Source organism: Poromitra crassiceps (assembly GCF_964638095.1).
Source record: "Poromitra crassiceps genome assembly, chromosome: 7".
Classification (NCBI taxonomy): Eukaryota; Metazoa; Chordata; class Actinopteri; order Beryciformes; family Melamphaidae; genus Poromitra; species Poromitra crassiceps.
The window spans coordinates 49,659,800-49,676,201 of record NC_139628.1 but is presented as its reverse complement, the minus strand read 5'-3'; the positions used below and the strand labels follow the sequence as shown (position 1 = coordinate 49,676,201).

Sequence of the window (16,402 nt, the reverse complement as noted above, 5' to 3'; positions counted from 1 at the left end):
GACCACGGCCGAATGCCCAGACTTCATCGATGACGAGTGTGACGAAACCCGATCGGTCACGGACCGGTACGAGGAGGAAGAGCCCTACGACGACGAGGCCGACAATGGGTGGACGAGCGATGAGCCCGATGAGGGCGAGCTCATGAACCCTCGGCCCTCAACGAGCTACCGACGTGAAGAGGAGGTCTCCGGCGGGAGCCAATCGGTGGGCAAGAAAAGGGACTCGAAGCGATGTGACTCCAAGCGCAGAACGCATGCGCGGAGGGGTGAGCGGCGCAGCTCGGAGGACAGAGCGCCGACAGCCCGGAGCCGCAGCAGGTCATCGGAGGGTAGACGGAGCGGATCGCCTGGAAGGGGCAGGTCCCGCTGCCATACGGACCAGGGGACTACGTGGACGGTGGACCCGGCCAGGATTTTCAAAAAGCAAAAAAACAAAAAGAGGAGGTCGACCCGAAGCACGGCGGACCTGATCGGAGCCAGAGGGAGAGCGAGGCGAAGCTCTCCACCCAAAGGGACAGCTCCGGGGGCTCGAAGCGATGAAAGCATCCGCGGAGGGGGGGGTGAACGGCACAGCTCAGAGGACAGAGCGCTGACAGCCCGTAGCCGCAGCAGCTCACCGGAGGGTACCGTGGACTACCGTGGAGGACCCGGCCCGGATGTTCGAGTTTAACAAAAGAGGAGGTCGAAGCACGGCGGACCTGAGGGAAGCCAGACCAATGAGTAAAAAAAAAAAAAAATTACCATGCTATTGTAGCCTATATCATTTTGATATTCTTCCACATAGCCTATATTTTAAGATTTTTCTTTTTTCTATTTTCTAATCTCTATGTAAATTTGACACTTGATATTGCTATATTCAACTCAGTGTGTCTTTTCAAACATGTATAACTGTATTCTCCTGTTGTCACATGAGCTGTAACATGCTGTCACATGGCCTGTAATGATTAAATGATGAATGTCTTTTGTACCCACAAATAAAGTGAATGCCTTCAAGCAGCTAAAGGTAGACTACTACACATTTTTCAGACAACTTCACTTGACGCGTTTTTTTTCGGAATTCCACTCAAGTTGCTGCAGAGGGGGATAGCCTAAGTAGCCTAAATTTAATTCAACCAGAGAGACACATTTCTAGAATGACAGATGGTGACAGATGAGGTCTTGGTCTTGATGGCGAAGCTTCTGAATCTGAGATCTCAGAGAGGACTGGAGGAGAATGGGGTGGAGGCAGGTCGCAGGAACGCACTGGAAAGCAACAGATCACACAGAGAAAACGGAGAGCTTTTAGCTTTGACAGCTTGATGGTGCTAGGCTGAATGGGAAAAAGGTGTCTTAGCCTACTCTGATTGGCTTAAAATAAACGCTACCTCCCAGAAAAGGGTGATTGATGACGTGATTTATGACACCACGATTTTCCTGAGAAATGCCTCTCAAGTACTTCCTTCCTTGGAACTGATTAAGGCTTTTTCGAATGCTTCTGGTCTCTGTTTAAACATACAAAAATGTGATTTAATGGCTTTAAAAGAATGTGATGTACCCTCTATATGTGGTATCCCTGTGAAGAGTCAGGTAACGTACCTGGGAGCGATTATCACCAAAGAACAAAATACAAGAAGTCCATTAAATTTTAACCCAGTCATTGAAAAGACACAAAAGAAATTAAATGCATGGTTACAAAGGGATTTGTCGTTGAGGGGGAGAATTTTAATCTCAAAAGCTGAGGGCATATCCAGACTCACTTATTTGGCTCTCTCTTTGGGTGTTACTAATGATTTAACCAAAAGAATCGAAAAACAAAATTCACTATGTTAAAAAATCTGTAATGATGAATACAAATCAAACACTAAACAATACTTTCAAAATTAATTGGCTTAGACAGTTCATTAATAACCCAGGTTCATTGTGCAATTTTATCCCAAATTTTGTGTTTTCTAAAATTGGTGGCCTGCAGTTTCTTTTATTGTGCAATTATAATATTAGTAAGATCCCTATCAAATTGTCAAACTTTCATAAGCAGATGCTGTTGTCTTGGTCTCTCATGTTTAAGCATAACTTCTCTCCACATAGATATTATATTTGGAATAATAAGGACATTCTCTACAAAAATAAGCCATTGTTCTATGAGAATTGGTTCAAAAACAATATCTTACTTGTTGGTCAACTATTTGACTTGAATGGTAGGCTGTACAACTATGCAGATTTTTTGAGACGGTTTCAGATTCCCATAACAGTTAAAGAATTTGCAGTCGTTTTCGATGCAATTCCTTCTGGAATCACAATGCTGTTGGGGGGTATGAACTTCCCATGGCCGCTTACTCCCATTGTCAAGTTATCTAGTACTGCTATTGGTGGTTTGTGCTTTTCAACAGAGCATCGGGTTAATAACCGCACAATTCGGGCTTTATTCCAAAGGGACATTGTCACACTCCCTTACATAATCTCCTTTTGGAATGGTATAGTAGAGAATGTGCCTTGGAAAAAAGTGTGGTTGTTGCCACTCAGATATTTGATTACCAATAAAGTGAGAGAAGTTACATTTAAATTAATACACAGGTTCTACCCAGCAAAATCCTTTCTTAAAAGATATAAGCGGGACATTGAGTCTGAGTGCTCATTTTGTAAAGATTCTGATGAAAATGTCTCACATCTGTTTTGGAAGTGTTCTCATACAGAGACATTTTGGTCAGAGATTTTGAAGTTCATCCAACTGCATTTCATCTCAGATTTTTCTTTCTGTTTTAAGGATGTTTTCTTTGGTGTATTTGATTTCACGATGGAGAATGAGGGGAAATGTTTTATAATTAATCTTTTGTTTTTACTTGCTAAATACCACATCCACAAGTGTAAATTCAATGGTTCTAAACCATTCTTCCCCGTGTTTAAAAATGATTTCACTGAATATATGGACTCTATCAAACACTCAAAGAATACCAAAGCAATCAGGACTGTGCTGCTATTTACAACTTTTGTGACCTCATGAAGTAGCCTACCTTGTTGTTTCTTCTTATTAGTATTATTTGCTTGTACCCCTGAGCCTTGTACTGTAGCTGTTGTCTGTGTGTGTCGTGTTTTATCTGTTTTTTGTATGATATGGTCTTGAATTTATAAAAAAAAAAAAAAATTATGACGTAATTTTATGAATGAGTGGGCGTGACAATAAGAGGGTTTCTCCTGCAAAACACCAGCGCACACCAGGTTGTTAGATTTACTTAATAATAATAAGTCAATCTAACAACCTGGTGTGCGCTGGATATCCTCACTGTTGCTATTTCTGCTGTTCTGCTCCAGCTGCACCCGGGACTAGCAGCACAGCTGTGCACAGGCCACTACTTTCTATATATATATATATATATATATATGTAATAACTTCATTTTATTAATAACCTCATTTGTGCTCAAAGGAAGAAAAAAAAAGCTGTTCGGTGAACAGCTTATTTTTGGTTGGTAATAAGTTATAGGCTGTAGCGAAAATCATAGTAACGTGCATTAAATATTGAATATTTAATGTACAGATCTCTCCTCTCCAGAGGTCACAGGAACTGACCTCTGGATGTGCCCTGCATCTTGGGGGGGGGGGGGGGGGGGACAACCCCCCAGACCGGTTTCAACTGGTTTGCCAAACGCCGAACACCAGAGTCCTGGACCTTGTAGAGAGGTCACTCAGCTGACCACCTTTGACTGGGGAGCCCGGTCATGTGGGGCTGATCCCCTCATCTATCCTTGATGAATTGATTGATTGATTGATTGATTGATTGATTTTGATTGATTGATTGATTTATTTTGGTGACATGTCAACAAAGATACAGGGGACAGACAATCACCGAGGATAAAAACACAATAAAGCCTGACTATAAAAAGCACTGGCTTGTTTCCATTGCGGTCCTCAATGAATGACATCAAGGGAGGTGGAAAACAGCCCCAACTTATCCTGATGGACTTAAGGTGACTCCGGGGAACCAGACCGTTTGCTATCACCCATCAGACAGGAGAGAGAGTTATCTAACAGGTCACACAGACACTGACCTTTAACTGTGGAAACATTTTCTTAAAAGACACATGCTCAGAATGTTCATATAAAAACATCTCGTAATGTATGCATATCTAGGACTTCATGTTTGATATCAAACTGCTCAGACATTGTGATTGGAGTTAACAGTATGTATTTCATAGGGATGACACGCATTTAACTTGCTCTTGTAAAGGAACGAAGGAATGCAATACTATATGACTTTATGTGCTTTCAACCAGAGGTCATAAAACTAATTGACCGTGTCGAAGCGGGAGACAGGATTACTCTAAACTGTGTTGTCTCATAAGGAATGTACCATAGCCTAACCAAATTGACTTTATATTCTGTCAAGATATAAGTGTTGTATGTGTGAAATAATGAGTCATTTATCTTATAATAAGATAATAAGTACAATTAGTATACAACCTGTCCCATATTACTGAATCTAGTAATTCCTTTGGATTCACCCGAGATAAGTGATTTAATTAACCTGTGGTTCCCTTAGACATGGTTTGGTTGTATACACATATATAGGATTTGGTAAAGATACGTGTTCCAGAAATAGTTTTGGTTTATTCCTTAAATATAAAGATACACCACACATGTTTGATTTCAAAATAATCAGAATAATGTCTGGAATATAATTGTGAATGTGCCATGGCCGTGAGGTCATTTGATGAGATGTTTTAAGCATGTGATAAGTTTTAAGGGAAAGAGGTAGATGTTTTTCTCGCCGCTGGTCCCTGGATAAACAGTCATAAATCTTTCTTGGGCCATCCAGCCTTTCTCAACGGGATGAGATAAAGACAATTGAAGGAACAACCAGCCGGCCTCTGGGACCCCTCGCCTGCCCTTCCAAGAGCCCGTCGTCGCCATGACAACCCTGGGTTTGGTGGAGAAACAGTCCTTACCATGCCAGAGAGAGAAGTCAGCCGACTTGTTCAGCCTCCCCACGTCAGGCAAAGTGACCACACGTCTTTCTGCTTATTTTGAGAGTGCTGTGAAGATATAGAGTAACTTCGAATACTCACCTATTGAATTAGAATATGTATTTAATTAGGTTAGGTTTAAACTAGGCTTTCTAGAATCCTTTTGACCTGCTGGTACCTTTTATCAGCAGCTATATTATTCCCTTCCTTTTCACTTTTCTCCTCTTTTCTTACCTCAATCGAACAAGGTGTTATGCATAATACTGTGATTTTACTATTTTGTGGATTAAATAAACACATTATGGTTTGAAGTTAAACACGTGTTCAGTGCTTGTTATAATAATATCAGTCGATTAAAGATCTCCTTCCTTTAGAACTGACTCTGATTTACCTCTGACCGACGGCAGGAGTAATATAGATTACTTATTAAAGTAATATAAATTACTGATGAACGTGGTGGTGCCCCGGGGTTTTGATATTAACTTATTGAATCAATAGTGATATCAAAATCCATATTTCTATCTAAATTCCTTACAAGGCCTATTACAGAGTTACTGCTAAACGTAATGCCTCTAATGGTACTTTTGTAATGTGTTACGGTTACCCCCAACACTGTCTTTAGTTCAGACCACCTTTCACACCATCGGAAATTAGTTGATTTTAGCTGCTTTTTGTTGCAGTAATATGAATACTCCACCAGAGGGCAGAAACAACCCTACCCACGGTCCTACCTACATACTGAAGAAGATCTACCCACATAGGTGTATCAGATAATCAGTAGGCCAGGCTGCATGTCACTGTAACTGTTGCTGCTGCAGCAGGGGGATACTAACCTTGCTTGCAAGATGGATAACCTCGCGACATCAAAAGAGATTCGAACTCCGAACCCAATTGTCTTTCTTTTCATAGAAACATGACAGTTCTCTCTCTACACACTATTATCAAAGAGTGTCAACCAGAGATTGCTCTGGTGTCAACTATCGAGATGAAAAACTCTTCCTCTAGCGCGCTCCCGTGAGGTGGGGATGCATTTGCCGGCGGGGGTGCAAAGTTCGGCATAACACCGGAACTTATGACATGATGCTTTCATGTCCCATGGGAAAGATGGGAGATGCCAACTCCCTTTTTTTTAAGTAGCTACTTACTTCGTAAATACTAGAAAAATACTGTTTGCTTCATTTTTTTAAGTAAAAAATACGTGTAGCTACTTACTTCGTAAATACTAGAAAAATACTGTTTGCTTCAAAATACCACTGGAAGGATCTCTGATTTAATCAAGGAAGTGCTGTAGTCGTGTATTTAATAATAGATTCGTGTTAAATAATCAAAATAACGATTTTTAACAGTCGTTTTGTGATAAGTTCTTAAAAATGCCACGGAAGGATACACGTATTGGCTTGTTTAATTTGTTTTAATTAAACACCGTGCATTTTTGAATAGAAAAGGCTGATCGGTAGAGATCAAAGTCAACAGAACACTGTAATCCCGATTTTCCCCATGGTACCATTACATTGTGGTCCTGACGGAGGCGGAAGTGAAACCTCTCGCATCATAATAGTCTCTGTAAAGCAAAGCTACAGGGATGCTACAGGGCAGCGACTAGCCTAGCGTTACTACAGTGCACAGGGCAGCTGCAGCCTGGTACGGAGCTTGTGAATATCAGCTTGTGAACCCGTCGCTGCTAATGGTAACGTGCTAACTGGCCTTTGGAAGCGGCATGAAGTCTCAGTTGCCTCGGGCCAAGCAGCCCCTGGGCCACGGCACGGCCGGAGGGGCCGAGCGGGCTCTCCACGACGAGCTGGCCGCTACGATCCACGGGGCGTTCGAGGTGGCTGTGGATATCGCAGTATTGGAGGTGATTATCCTTATGGGAAAATGTTCTAACATGTAAACCCCTAGACTGGGTAAATATACTGCAGAGATCCCTAACTCAATTATTCCCTAGTCAAAAGTAACATTTCACATATCCACAATGACGTGCTTCCTTCCTATCCACAGTCATTCCAGATATCCACAAGTTACGTCAACGTTCTTCCTAGGACAAATGACGTCACTGACGTCAGTAATCTACAATTCACATCTACAACGTCAATTGCTGATTTCTGCAACTGAATTATGACTAGTTGTAATTCCAGTTTCATAAATTAATATACAATTTACTTCTGACTAGCCATTCCAGTTCAAAATCATTTAATGTGTGTGTGTGTGTGTGTGTGTGTGTGTGTGTGTGTGTGTGTGTGTGTGTGTGTGTGTGTGTGTGTGTGTGTGTGAGAGAGAGAGAATATGAGCGTAGCAAAGCTATGAGAATTTCCATGAATATGAGCGGCGCGAAGCAATGAGAATTGCCGCTTACCGCTACGACTACAGCGGCATTTGACGCCTGCTGTTGCCTGGCTGTATGGCCGCTTGCCGCTTGGTGGGCGTGGAAACCCAGAAGCAGCAGCTAGTTCCAAAACAGAGAGGGTAGGACGAGCTCACTTGGCTAGCTTTTGTCGCTGCACAAGCCTCCTCTGCCTCGCCTGGTATCCCAGCATGTTTTGCAAGGCGATGAGCAGCGACAAATGCCGCTACAGTCTGCAAGGGGCATCACAGACCGCAGTGAGTTGAATTTGGCCCCTCCTCTCACACGGCCCCTCCGCTCAGTATCGCTCGGCGCTCAACACCCGCTTCAGGGTTCCTGCCCACCGAAAGCGATACATTCACGTGGACTCGCCTTCGCCCTGTTAAGCCCCGCCCCGCTGCTGCAGCTTGGTTGGCTGCCTTGCTGTATTTCCATCTTCAATTGGTCTATTTTGATTTTGGCCCCTCCCCCTCTCGTCTTGTCGTTCACGATGTCCTGGCACCAGGTATCCCAGCATGCTTTGCAAGGTGATGAGCGGCGGACGGCAGCGACGAGAGGAGGGGCCATTTTGAAATTGTCCAATTGAAGACGGAAATACAGCAAGGCAGCCAACCAAGCTGCAGCAGCGGGGCGGGGCTTGACAGGGCGAAGGCGAGTCCATGCAAATTGAACCCCCATACACATGAATGGAAAAAGTGACGTCATCCTAGGAAGAATGACGTGGATATCTGAAATGTTCATTTTGACTCGTCAGATTGATAGATATCTTGAATGAAAATTCGGAGTCACAATGTAATGATGACTAGTCGAAACATCGTCGTTGATATCTGTAATATTAATTCCAGATAGCCAAACGTAGCTAATAAATGTCAATACGGCTCATAGGTGACGAAGCTAGTGGGCCAGGCGATGGGAGACCTCCAGGACCGGCTGCAACGGGAGAACGAGTCCCTCAAGAGACGGCTGCAGAAAGCCGAGGACACGCTGCAGTCTGTGCGGAGCGGCCTGGGTGAAGGAGCAGAGGAGAGGCTGCAGCCTGTGCGGAGCGGCCTGGGTGAAGGAGCCGAGGAGAGGCTGCAGCCTGTGCGGAGCGGCCTGGGGGAACAAGCCAAGGAGAAGCTGCAGACTGTGCAGAGCGGCCTGGGTGAAGGAGCCGAGGAGAGGCTGCAGTCTGTGCGGAGCGGCCTGGGTGAACGAGCCGAGGAGAGGCTGCAGTCTGCGCGGAGCGGCCTGGCGGAACAAGGAGGGACCCCTCCCACAAAGCAGCTGTTGAGTGCCCCCATCAGCCCCACAAACCAGCCGCCTGCTCCTCCAAACAACCACAGAGGACTGAGGTAGGGCTGCGCCTGCGCCTAGCCTCCACGTGAGACTCAGCCTTCATTCTTCATTCTGTCTCAAAGTAGCACCCCAATATGGTGTTGCAGGCTCCGTTAAAGTGGTCTTACATCTTCATACACGTACTAATGTTGGCGATTAATTTTCTGACGATTGTTTAATTGACTAATCGTTGCAGCTCTAGACTGAGGACTTCAACCGGCCGTGCAGAGCAGCCCCCTGACACCCAGCACACCCGGGCGGGCGGAAACGCCGCAGCCCGGAGAGCAGCCGCCCCTCAGGCTGCTGCTGTGGAGGAACAGACAGGACAGAGGCACGGCTACTTCAGTGAGATCTGTGAAAATGGAGAGACACACTGTAAGGAGTTCCCCGGGCACACCGCCAGAAACCCAGTCGCCTATGATGCCTTGCTCAAAGGTAGGTCGCACTGCACTGGTGTTCATCACACAAATACAATATAAAATCAGTGACCAAAACGGCAGAAAGAATGAAACACAAGCTATAAAATAGAATAGGAACAAATTTGGCTTGATCATACTTTTTAAGTGGTGCAGCAGCTTCTATAAGTGACTTTGTGTGTAGTCGTCACCTGTGTTACTCCTGAGATTTGGGTCTGGATCGAGGCAACAAGGAAGAAGGTGTGCGTGTAAGTGATGTCACTCAACCGGAAGTGATGTCACGCAATTGCTCGACTGTGATGTCATCAGGCAGTTGTGATGTCATCAGTGATGTCACTCGAGCAATTGTCTTCTACTTTCTTTTTAGTTAAAATTGGTTAAATGGTGTCTGGCGGTGTCCGTCACGATTTATGACCGAAATTATGTCACTCAAGGGAAAATGATGTTACGCAATTGCTCAACTGTGATGTCACTCAGGTAGATGTGATATCACCAGTGATGTCACTCGAGCAACTGTGATCTTTTGAATAATATTGGTAGTTGAGGGGGAAAAAAGGCCAGTAGTTCCCCCTTAAACTTGGGATGGTCCGCTCTTGTTCTCCCCAGAAGCCAGTGAGGAGAGCGGGGGTGACCAGGTGGCGTTGGAGGGGATCAGGGTAAAGGAGGAGGCCTGCTGTCTGGACCCTATGGTAGGGGAGGATTTTGGGCCGGACAGCCTGTCTCTGGTGCAGTCCAAACTGCTGGAGGAGTGGAAACCCGAGGAGCCAGACAGCCTGCTGCCCTGCACCAGCCTGACTCTGGGTAAGAAGGCAAACACTGCTTTGTTTCGTGCTAGTAGAATGTACATGCTAGTTGAATGTACGTGCTAGTTGAATGTACATGCTAGTTGAATGTACGTGCTAGTTGAATGTACATGCTAGTTGAATGTACATGCTAGTTGAATGTACATGCTAGTTGAATGTACGTGCTAGTTGAATGTACATGCTAGTTGAATGTACGTGCTAGTTGAATGTACATGCTAGTTGAATGTACGTGCTAGTTGAATGTACATGCTAGTTAAATGTACATGCTAGTTGAATGTACATGCTAGTTGAATGTACGTGCTAGTTGAATGTACATGCTAGTTGAATGTACATGCTAGTTAAATGTACGTGCTAGTTGAATGTACATGCTAGTTGAATGTACATGCTAGTTGAATGTACGTGCTAGTTAAATGTACGTGCTAGTTGAATGTACATGCTAGTTGAATGTACATGCTAGTTGAATGTACATGCTAGTTGAATGTACGTGCTAGTTAAATGTACGTGCTAGTTGAATGTACATGCTAGTTGAATGTACGTGCTAGTTGAATGTACATGCTAGTTGAATGTACATGCTAGTTAAATGTACGTGCTAGTTGAATGTACGTGCTAGTTGAATGTACGTGCTAGTTGAATGTACATGCTAGTTGAATGTACATGCTAGTTAAATGTACGTGCTAGTTGAATGTACATGCTAGTTGAATGTAAATGCTAGTTGAATGTACATGCTAGTTAAATGTACGTGCTAGTTGAATGTACATGCTAGTTGAATGTACATGCTAGTTGAATGTACGTGCTAGTTGAATGTACATGCTAGTTGAATGTACGTGCTAGTTGAATGTACATGCTAGTTGAATGTACATGCTAGTTGAATGTACATGCTAGTTGAATGTACGTGCTAGTTAAATGTACGTGCTAGTTGAATGTACGTGCTAGTTGAATGTACATGCTAGTTGAATGTACGTGCTAGTTGAATGTACGTGCTAGTTGAATGTACATGCTAGTTGAATGTACATGCTAGTTGAATGTACATGCTAGTTGAATGTACGTGCTAGTTAAATGTACGTGCTAGTTGAATGTACGTGCTAGTTGAATGTACATGCTAGTTGAATGTACGTGCTAGTTGAATGTACGTGCTAGTTGAATGTACATGCTAGTTGAATGTACGTGCTAGTTGAATGTACATGCTAGTTGAATGTACATGCTAGTTGAATGTACATGCTAGTTGCGTGTCGGCTGTAGTCTTTATAGTCTTTCAAGTGCAACCTTTTGGCCCCGACACAGGAGACGTGAGGGTGAGGTGACGCATTGCTCAGGCTCTGGTTGCCGCTTGTCCTTTTCGCTGTGTCAGCCTTTAACCTCGGTGTCTGTGTTGATTCCCCTCCAGCTCATCCTCCAAACATGCCCCCCAGCGCCCCCCAGCTCAGTGACCTCCCCTCCCTCTCCTCAGACTTCCCCGGCCTCTTCCAGGGAGCGGAGGCTGCCCCCGTTCCCCCCGGCCCACCACAGGTGTACGCCGTCCAGGCGCGGACGCCCCCCGGCCTGGGCCATGCCTCCTCTGGTCCCAACGCCTGCAAGCTCTGTGGGCACAGCTTCCAGCAGCCCAGCCTGCTGCGCAGACACTACGCCCAGTGCCAGCAGAGGGCGCCGCAGCGCTACCGGCAGCCGGGCAGCAAGAGGACCAAGCTGCAGCTCTACCCGCCCGGCTGCAGCCCCTTCCGCTGCAGTGAGTGTAGGGGGGAGGGGGGCAATATAATATATTATCATCTACCGCAATAATAAACACCCAATAATTTCCATTAATTGTATAATCATGAATATTGTCACATGAGAAAAATATCGTCCTGAGTCAGTGACTTAAAAAAGCTGTCTAACAAGTAACAGTCACAGTCCTATTGATTTCCTATTTTATTTTGAATTGCCGCTGTGTCATCCTGCTAAATGTGTCTGCCCTGGGGGCCAACACCTCCAATATTTGATTCTTAACAAAATGTAAGGTTCCAGTATGTTTTAGTGACATGTTATGACATGAGTTTTAAGCATATTTGGATGATTCTCGAAATCTCAAACATTTCCATTTCATTCTCTTTGGCGACACCTATGGCGATGAGCAGTACGGTAATTGCAAGTGAGATCCAAACAGTGTTGCTTATGTGACGTTAGTCATTTTGTTTCGGCCATAGTAACCACCTAGCCTGGGTAAACCCATCCCCCACGTGACCTGCTCTCAGACCTGTTCTCAGTCACTATTGACTATTGACTAGTGACTGGGAACTGAGAGAGCAGGTCACGTGGTGGCTGGGTTTACCTAGGCTAGTAACCACCCATGCTAGCAGCGACCGGAAAAAAGTAGCTTGTTGTTATCCTACTTCACACAAGAGTTGTCGGGAACCTAGAGTAACGTTAGAGCAAGTCTATTGTGTTAGCTCCGCCCACCCTCTCTGGGTTGTCTCCACAGACACCCAGTTCCTAAATACTGCAATACTGAAAATGCAAAGGCTTCCATCAATGGGCCATAGGCTCAATCACCATCGTGTTAACTCACTATCAGATAGTGTCTTAACAGACATTTATTTACATGGAAATCTTTGAGATTATAACTTTAATCGTGATTATTTTGGACAGGATAATTGTGACATGAAATGTTCATATGGTCCCGCCCCTAGGTGAGTGCCACCGCGAGTTCAACCGCCTGGAGAACCTTAAGACCCACCTGCGAATCCACACGGGAGAGATGCCGTACTCCTGCTCCGTCTGCTCCAAGAGCTTCCGCCACTCGGGGGCGCTCACACGCCACTTCCGCATCCACACTGGGGAGAAGCCCTACGTCTGCGGACAGTGTGGCAAGACGTTCCGCAACTGCGGAGGGCTGAAATTCCACCAGCGCTCCCACAACAGACAATGACTGACATGTGCTTTATAGCCGCATTTAACCTGTTCATCTCAACTCTACTCTACTGGCTTTTGGCAGTACCGCTTGGTTTTCCACTGCAGATAGTACCCCTTCAATGTGCCCGCACCTCGGACACAAGTCACACCTACAAACTTGATCAGAGGGAAATCATTAATGTTAATCGATTATGAAATTACATCAAGTGCTTCAATCTAAAATAAAACGCTATATTAGCGCCATTATCCCACTTCTGACATTTTGAACCAACTGCCGCTCTGCTCGCCTGTTACAATAATCCCGAGACGAAACCACAATTGTTACAAAGCGGCATCTTGTTATATCCAGAGTGGTCGATGTCTATGAGAATATCCATCAGATGTTGTCAGAGTCACATGTGGCTTGGTACGCCATTAGCTAGCATCTCCCAGCTAGCAACAAGTAGCTCCAAATAGCATCCAGTAAGTGCCGTGTCTGTCCATCAGTGACAGTGTCCACACACACAATATCCCAGTTGTCTTTGGCAAACGGCAGCTGCACGTGTGACTACTCACGGCGTGGTAATCATTCTCCGGTGTGTACGCATCTCTGTATATCTTTGCTTCATGCCATATATGGAAGAGGTAACCCTTAACCCCGGATGTGATAGGTCAATCTCTCCCTGCAGTGCTCACTAATGCTAAACCTGCCATCCTACATCTGCAAGCATTTATCACCATACTACAGCAATAAATACTGAAAAGACTAAGTGGGAAATTACGATATTCTAAATATTTAGGAAGTCCTCTCAGACTGATGTCATGACTGTGATCTGCTGCCACACGATGTATCATAACATCGCCAAATGCGCACCGCTAGCACTGTGTTCAAACTGGACTTATTTCAGTTTAATTCATGCATTTATTTATTTGAGGGACAATGCACATTAATGAACATTGCTGTAAATGTGCCAGTGTTAGCCAGATGGCTACTTTCCAACTGCTGTCCCTTGGAACTCCGATTAGAATTGCGGTTATTACTTCCGATACTCTTTTTACCTCAGACACATGGCTAGCCTCTGCTGTGGAGGAGCTGTCCGGGCAGGCGGGGGGAGCGGAGGAAGCTGAGGAGCGGGGCTATGGCTGTCTTGGTCTGAGAGGCAGCTGGAGAAAGACACCGCCCCCCTCGTGTGCTCCAGCTACCCGGGGCGCGGCTCACCACAGCTGGCTCCTCTCCTTCGGGGGGGGGGGCACGGCGCACTACAGCCGGCTTAGCAAGCCGGAGGTGAGTACGGCTCCCAGAGCAGCCAGTGCGATTCAGTTATGTTACCGTACGTTTTTTTCGTTTCGACACAACAAGGAGAGAGATGTCATTTCAGAAGACACTGGAGGCAGCAAGACGAAAGAAAAAACAGGAGGGTTTGGGGGAATCCTACACAATGATGACGATTCTCTGACCAATCAGTAGTCTGGAGTTTTAAGTCACCTTACGCAGGGGTTCCCAACCTTTTCCCAACCGGTTTGTTTGTTAACACAACGTCACAGTGATTCGGTGTGTTGCCTCAGCTCGCTACTTGCCCAGTGGAAAACCAAAAACTAGACTAGATTGGAGACGAGATGAGCCGGTACCATGTGGTCGAAATGCGGCTTAAGATACCAAGATTTTTTGATGCAAGCTGGTATTTTACGCCGATACTCAATATCTTTAATTTTTTTATCATTTCCAACCCCTGAATCCCATTATTGCAGGTTTTACAGACTGTTACATACAATCGTCCCACACCACACTGGAATGATTCCTCTGGTCAGAGATCTGATATAGGGATAATAATAATAATGTCATATTCACCAGCTGTGGTCAATATGAATATCAATCATATCAGAGGACGGTGGACTCCACTGTGGACCGTATTGGGATTTTAATAAAAGGCCACGTTCGACCCGAGATTTTAGTCAACCATATTGGTCTAACCTTCAGTGATGGTGCCTGGACATGTCTGGAGAACATCAGGAATATCTCTCTCTCTCTAAGCTTCTCACTGTTTTGCATCCTCAGCAGTAGGACAGAAAGGGGAAGAACTAGGTCCTCATCCCCAGTGTTTCAAAAATCAAGGCCTTGACAGTTTTTGAAAATATACATAAATAGACATGGGTCATTGAAAGTGCTTGAATTTATATATTTTGTGTAAGAATATAAAATGACGTTCTTTTGATATTTTTTCAGTTAACATGTTACACAGCACATTTTAGAAGTGTTCACACATTCAAGCCTCTCTTTTTAATTGTTGTCTGTGAGCTTCTGTAAAGCTGCTAGTTCTCATCCCATAATAAGAATGCGAAGGAAGAAGTGTCTGAGTGAGTGAGTGAGCGAGCAGAACTTGTGTTCGCCCACAGCGATTCCATTTTACCTGCAATCACGCAGAATCTTTCAGGAAGTGTTAGGGGTGATTAATGGCCGAATAAATACTGAACGCCTGTGTGCGATGGCTGCACAGCCTCCCCAATTGGACTCAGCCAGGGCAGAGCGTCCGCTGTCGGGCTCCAGTTGAGCAGCCGGGGAGAGACCTGCAGCTCCAGGGAGATGAGAAATCGTGATTTTTTTTAAATGCGTGTTTCACAAATCTGAATCCCGGGAGTTCTTTCTATGTACATTAAACACATATATGCTCATGTTTTTTGTATCTGTTGGGGAGCTATTTTCGATGATTTTTACATTTATGGGTCTCGTGAACACACACCATCGCGAATAGTGATATTAGTGACACCATGGCATAACTCCATCATTATGACATAATTTGGATTTTGGACCAAGTTCTGTGAATGAACGGGGAGCTCTCAGTCCAGGCAAGATGGAGGGAAGTGAAACACACTTAATTTGCATACATACTACTGATTTTGTAATGATACAAAGCTGGTTGAAAATCATATGATTTCCGCAAAACGGATGGAAACATGGAATTTGGTAATAAAAATTGAATCAACTGTGAAACATGGAATATTGCAGAATTGTCCATAATTTGGCTAAAATTGATAAAAGTAGGCATACTTATTTAATTAAATAGTACACCCAATTGTTGTAGTGATGATTTCATAATTGTAAAATGGGCCTAGAGAAATTATTCCATTTTCGATTGGGGTGTTTTCAGGGGGGAGGGGGGTCAGTCCTGCATTAGCCTGGGTAAACCCAGCCTCCATGTGAATTATGTACTAAACTTACATTACAGGCATAGTCTGTGATGTCATGTTGAAGGCATGAAGGAAAGAAAACAAAAATAACCTAACCACTAAACTAAAATTAAAATGATAATAATAATTGGGGAAAATAAAATAAAAATGGAATTTGGGAAAAAATGAAACTGATTTCATATGGCATACCCTTTAACCTTGATCCATGTCTCAAAGTACCGTATGCCATGTTGGGTCCTTGAATTTGAGGGAGTTGGGCCTGGCCAGTCCTTGAAAGCTCCTTAAAGTTGATGTTGAAGAAGGTGTTGGAACCCTGGTAAATGTTTGTGAAACCTTTCAGTGTAACTTCATGTTCATAATTTAAAGTTCCGTTAGTTTGTTACCCGCGTTTTATGATGCAATTATTAAAGAAAGTTGTTGGTCAAGCATGTTGGTGTGTTTTTTAGTCTGTTTTTGCCAATCTTGAAAGCTGCAGTAAACTTGAGCCATTTTAGAAGTATTTTTATTATTTGTTTTATTTTAGCCAAGTATGCTTTTCT

At 44.4% G+C, this 16,402-nt stretch overlaps 1 protein-coding gene across 1 annotated transcript; it reads left to right on the top strand.

The window, feature by feature from the left end:
- Nucleotides 1–6,652: 6,652 nt before the first annotated feature.
- On the top strand, nucleotides 6,653–16,256 carry LOC310779688 (uncharacterized protein; the record flags this gene model as incomplete). The annotated part of the gene is made up of 6 exons (XM_083640188.1): nucleotides 6,653–6,790; nucleotides 8,162–8,610; nucleotides 8,790–9,028; nucleotides 9,616–9,810; nucleotides 11,197–11,535; nucleotides 12,476–16,256. 6 exons carry the CDS (start codon nucleotides 6,653–6,655, stop codon nucleotides 12,712–12,714), a joined length of 1,599 nt encoding a protein of 532 aa, XP_083496314.1. The 3' UTR covers nucleotides 12,715–16,256.
- Between the last annotated feature and the right edge of the window lie 146 nt (nucleotides 16,257–16,402).